The sequence below is a fragment of the Lupinus angustifolius genome, chromosome LG13, assembly GCF_001865875.1.
Source record: "Lupinus angustifolius cultivar Tanjil chromosome LG13, LupAngTanjil_v1.0, whole genome shotgun sequence".
NCBI classification, from domain to species: domain Eukaryota; kingdom Viridiplantae; phylum Streptophyta; class Magnoliopsida; order Fabales; family Fabaceae; genus Lupinus; species Lupinus angustifolius.
This window is the reverse complement of record NC_032021.1, coordinates 17,544,671-17,550,714: the sequence shown is the minus strand read 5'-3', so window position 1 is coordinate 17,550,714 and position 6,044 is coordinate 17,544,671. Positions and strand designations below refer to the sequence as shown.

Genomic DNA, 6,044 nt, shown 5'->3' with positions numbered 1-6,044 from the left:
CCTCCACTTTACCGAGAAACCAAAACGGCTAAGCTTAAAGTCTAGAAAAGTCCAATCCATTGAGTCATATGCTGTCTCAAAATTAACTTTGAACATAAAGCAACCATCCACATCCTTATACGTCGAATGAGTAGTTTCATTAATTATCACATGTGCATCCAAAATATATCTACCGTGAATAAAAGCCGACTGAGATGAAGAGATTAAAGAACCCATGATATATTTAAGTCTAGCTGCCAGAATCTTTGCATGGATTTTATACAAAGGTCCAACTAGAGAAATCGGCTTATAATTCTGGATTCTGTTTAGATTCTTCGTTTTCGGGATCAAGGCAATAAAAGAAGAATACAAACCTTTTGAGAGTTTACCATTAATGTGGATGTGATATATGATCAAGTTTAAAATAAAGATGAAGCATTATGTGCCACCTAAACAAAAATGTTAACTCTTAACATATGTTCACTAATAGACATAGATGAAATGACTAATTTGTCCAATATTTTAAAAGTGAGGATGAGTAGAAGAGTTTATTTCTTGATACACTAAAAATGTCAGTGAAAAAAGCGAAGGAGTAAATTAGACCTTCAATCATATGTGTATATAATAATATATACATATACTTATTTATATACATAAATATATATGTAGATATCAATAATTATAAGCAACACATTATTCATTGCATTGATGTGATGCTCTAACATATTAATGGCTATAGTTTAGCAATCTCTTTGTGCGGTTGAAAAGAAAGAACTACATTTGAAACTTGGAAGGAAGTTCTTTGTAGCAAAATAATTAGAGAAATTGTAACCACACGTTTGTGTGCACTCATTGGATAAATGAGTTATTGATTCAATGGGTAATGGTTGGACCAGTTAACTCGGTTTATATTAAAATTCTAAAAATTAATGATACTATATAACAATATTTAATAATTGTATATTCAAAATTTAAAAATATTAGCGTACCTATTAAACAATCAATAAAGAAAATTTTAATACTATAAAATGACACAAACAAGTTGAAAACATCATCAAATAACATATAAACTATGTTTTAACTACAACAAAAAATGTACGATAAATTTAAAATTGAATTGAAGAACAAAAATTTGGTTATGACGAAATATAACAATTGACAAACATAATTACATATAAATTAAGAATACTACTTTTTCAACTAAAAATGACATTGATTTGGTTGTTTATTTTAATTTTGATTGACTCGGCCGGTCTAACCGGTCCGACTATCTGAGTCATCAGTTTTAGGCTTAACCTAAATAAGTCAACCCGATTTTGATGCAAAACCGGTTAAATGGCCGGTTTACAGTTCAACCGGTTCGAGCCGAGTTTTATAACACTGCTTTGCTTTTATGTACTAAATTAAATACGTGGTTTTTTATCTACAAATTAGTATGGAGAATTCATTATATATGTTAGGTTAGAACCATATGTACTACGCTCCTATGTTAGAAACCCTTCCTTATAGTTGCCTTTATTTTGTTCAAACTTTTCGGTATTTTAATAATTTTTTACATTTAGAAGTTGACTAGTGAAAATATTTGTTTACTTGCAATGTGGGAACATGCATGTCAAATGAAGATTTGTATTTTTATTATAAAAGAAGTTATTGTGTGGCAGAACCGTGTTGCAAAGAAAAGTTAAAATAAAAAATGTATACATTATCGAATATTCAACGACGAAATTTTTTATGCACCCCCATTGTCAAATGTAAACCAGAATCATATTATCCTTAAATTATTAATTAGTTGATGAAAGTTTTACATATAAGAGATGATTAACGTGTTATATTGAAAACAAATTCTCTGACTGTCACGTGCTTTCTTTGTTATATGATTAATCTCACAAATAAATTACTCTAATATTATTTTCAAAATAACATACTCAAGTATCAAAATAATTTTACATGATTAATTATTTAAAATTTAACTATGGAAACAACTACTAATTGTTGATATAAAATTTGAGGAATGATCAATTTTGTTCCTCAAAATTTGTGCCGTAAAAATTTGAGAAAACTAAAATAATTCTCTATAAGTTAAATTAGTCATTTGTAAGATTAAATTTTGAAACATTTCTCTCTCTATCATAAACTATATTAATTATTAACCAACGAAATGTTAGTTTAGTGATACAAGACTCCATCATATTTTATTTTTAGTGATTAATTTGATATATGTAAAAATTTATATAGAAAAGTTGGTGTAAAGTATTGAGACAGATCACGTGGTTTTGCGTAAAGAAAATATATTATGGCAGTGAAGGGAAAGAGGACAGCTATGTTGGTGGTTAATGTGAAGACAAGTGGTACCATCGTACCATGTTCATACTTATCATCATCACTTTCCTGTCTTTTTCACTTTTATTGTATTCACTCTCTCCCTCACATTCCCATTACTACATCCACATAAACAAACAAGCTCTTTTTATATCGGTTAAAATATAGTATGAGTTATAGATGAAACTTCTTGATGAATCAAAAAGTACGAGAAAAGAGATAAAAAGAAGAATGAGAATTAAGTGCTAAAATCGAATAAACACTTCTCAGTACTGAATTGATTTTTTATTATTTAATTGAATATAAAAATTAAGAGAATACATGATCTTGTTATATTCAACGATTACTAAAACAGAAAACATAAACTATTAAACAAATAATCGTTTATCACACAAAGTTCCTCTTAACAAATTGAACCAATTAACTAGTTAATTGATTAACTACAATGTTGATCGATTAGAGATATACCCTTATGAATGATTAGGGATATCATATTAAGTTAAAAGATTAAAGGTTTAATTGTTATAAAAGACACTTTTTTAAAAGAGAGTAATTACTTGGGGATTAGAGATATACCCTTTATACAAAAGATCTTCCTAAACAAAAGGGGAATATATATTGTTCTACTTTTTGTATCACTCTATATACCATCATTTTTAGTCAATCATATCTTTTAACACGTGAATGACACAAAAAGTGGGACATGAGATATATACCGGAAGAAAACCAAAAGGTGAGGAGATAGTAGGAAAAATGTATGCATGTCTCTTTAATAACCACCACACAATATTGGAATTCAAAGTTCTAAAGTCTTTGAACTTATCTTTAAATACCTCATCCACCACTCTACCTACATTCAAATCTCTTCTTCCCATTTTCTCTCTTCCAAACCCAAAAGTCCTTCAATTCCCACTCTACAAATCTTCAATATCAAACACTCTCACATTCACAATTCCATTATTCTCATAACTCAACCATCTCAAAAACATAGTTAGTTAGTTTATTATTACTACAACTATGAGAAAAGATTCACACAACAACACCCTAAGAGGAGAAGAAACAGAAACAGAAACAGAAACAGAAACTGAATCCATTTCATCCATGTCAAAGAACAGCACCATTTTGTTCGGGAAATACAAGATTCACAAGTTGTTAGGAGTTGGAGCATCAGCAAAGGTTTACCATGCTACAAACATAGACACAGGGAAAAGTGTAGCTGTTAAGGTTGTCAACAAAAACAAGGCTATGAAGAGTGGTTTCAAAACCAACATCGAACGTGAAATCTCTATCATGCACAAACTTGACCATCACCCAAATATAGTAAAGATCTTTGAAGTCCTTGCAACCAAGTCAAAGATTTACATTGTCATGGAATTTGTATCCGGTGGTGAACTCTTTCAAGAGGTTTCAACTGAAGGACATTTCAGTGAAGATCTCAGTAGAAAATATTTCCAGCAACTTATCTCAGCCGTGAAGTTTTGCCACTCCAATGGTGTCTTCCACCGTGATCTTAAACTTGATAACCTCTTAATCGATGAGAATAAAGACCTAAAAGTTACTGATTTTGGGTTAAGTGCTGTTAAGGATTCAACTCAACTCAACAATGATGGGTTGCTTAAAACTATTTGTGGAACACCTGCATATGTTGCACCAGAGATTCTCTCAAAGAAAGGTTATGATGGAGCTAAGGTTGATGTTTGGTCTTGTGGTGTTGTTTTGTTTGCACTTTCTGTTGGGTATTTACCATTCAATGATTATAATATTACTGTCTTGTATAGAAAGATTTATAGAGGCCAGTTTCGTTTACCAAAAGGGTTATTATCTCATGGTTTGAGAAATATCATATCAAGAATGTTGGATACAAACCCTCAAACAAGGATTACCATTGATGAGATTCTACAAGATCCTTGGTTCAAAGTTGGTGAATATAAACCTAAACCTGATCAGGTTATGTTTACAAAGCATGATGAATGGGAGAAAATCACAAACAAGTGTTTAAATGCATTTGATTTGATATCATTTTCAAGTGGTTTAGACATGTCAAGTTTGGTTGCAAATTCCAATGTTATGGATCAAATGGAGAGAATGATATTGAGAGAAACATGTGAGAAGATAATGGAGAAGGTGAAAGAAGTGGCTAAGAGAAGAAGGGTAACAATTACAAAGAACAAGAATGATTTTGTAGCAAAGTTAGATGGGCAAGATGGTAATTTTGTGGTCTATGTTGTGTGTTATCAGTTAACTGATGAGTTATTAGTAGTTGAGATAAAGAGGAAGGAAAAACAAAAGGGAAGTAGTTTACAATTTTGGAAGGATTTAAGATCCCAAATTCTTGAGTTCACTTCATAAATAATTTTACATGTTTAGTTTTAACTACTTTATTTTTTTTATATATTCAGTGTTTTAAATACAATATCAGCTAATTTCAAAATATTTTATGTCATCCTGTGAAGTTTTATTCTTTCATTCCTTTTATCTCTTCATTCATGGTTTTATTGTTAAAGCATTCATATTTTTTTTTAACAAAAAAATTCATACCAAATATCATTGTGTGTATGATAATTGACACTGAATTTTATGTCAATGTGTGTATTCAAGCTACAAACAACACAATTATGTATACAGTTGATTATTAAATAAACAAAACATTGATTTGTAGCAACATAAAGAAAATGTTGGTATGATTTTCATTTTTTATATTATGGTTGGTACTTTTATCTTAAATGGCATTATATAATTTCAATATTTATGTTTTGATTATGAATTTAAATAGATTTTTTTCATTTGTTAAAACTTCTCTCTTTAGAGTGTTTTTAATTTCCATTTATTATAGAAATTCGTGTGCATGTAAGCTACCAAAATGATTTTTTTACATATCTATTTCCATTATTGTTCCTCCTAGTCATGATTCAATATATGTCTATTTTACATGCAACAAACAACTAGAAGGAAAACCAACAAGACGTTAATCAAGTAATGTAAGATATAGTTAGATTCCTAAGATAATCAAAAGATCAAATGTTTAATTTCTAGGAGTGATATTTGTTGGGAGAGGCAGTCACAAACCTGGAAAGAGATTAATTTCTTACAAAAAAGATGAGAAATTACCCTTGGTAATAAAAAAACACTTAAATGGAAAAGATACCACAAATAAATTTGACTACCATGAAGAATTTAAAGAAAAGTAACATTAATCTATGCTAAGATGGGAATCTAGTATTCCTTGAATAAATATCAATTTTCTTATTAACAAAATAAAGTCTAATCTAAAATGGAGTGCAATCCACTTTAGTATTTTATATAAATTGTTATTAGTTTCTGGTACCAGATATAATTGTGTAAGTAAATAGAGTGTCTTTTTTAAGAAAATAATTTCTTTAGAAGGAATTATAACATTTTTAAATATAATTATGATATTAACACATAAGCATTTGTTATTATGATACCCTCCTATCAATTACATTCAACAAAAAATATAAACTGTTTTCAAATTAATCTAGACCACAAAAATGGTGAGAAATTGACCATAGCTGAGGAATGGGGACACATAAATTAATCTTAATGCTTTACTTTCTGACCAAAAAAGCATATTCTATCCATTATATATTGCCTTAACTTCCTTTTTCCTTTTTTGATAAATTAATTAGTTATACAACACATCCTTAATGAGGAAAGTTCTTGCAAACAAGTGACACATGGTGAAGGAAAGTGATTGAAAGATAATAAAATGTTAGGAGAAAAATGAA

General features: G+C 29.3%; 1 protein-coding gene across 2 annotated transcripts; it reads left to right on the top strand.

Moving 5' to 3' along the window:
* Positions 3,169-4,729, top strand: LOC109325443 (CBL-interacting serine/threonine-protein kinase 14-like). 2 transcript variants are annotated; one of them, XM_019557826.1, is made up of 2 exons: positions 3,169-3,362; positions 3,402-4,729. In XM_019557826.1, the coding sequence occupies exons 1-2, from the start codon at positions 3,316-3,318 to the stop codon at positions 4,645-4,647; spliced, it is 1,293 nt and encodes a 430-aa protein (XP_019413371.1). In that variant the 5' UTR covers positions 3,169-3,315; the 3' UTR covers positions 4,648-4,729. The 2 variants fall into 2 exon arrangements, with proteins under 2 accessions (XP_019413371.1, XP_019413370.1); XM_019557825.1 differs by having other exon boundaries at positions 3,169-4,729.

What these genes read in the sequence shown, in the direction of transcription:
- LOC109325443 (XM_019557825.1), top strand. Translation starts at nt 3,316, where the DNA reads ATGAGAAAAGATTCACACAACAACACCCTAAGAGGAGAAGAAACAGAA.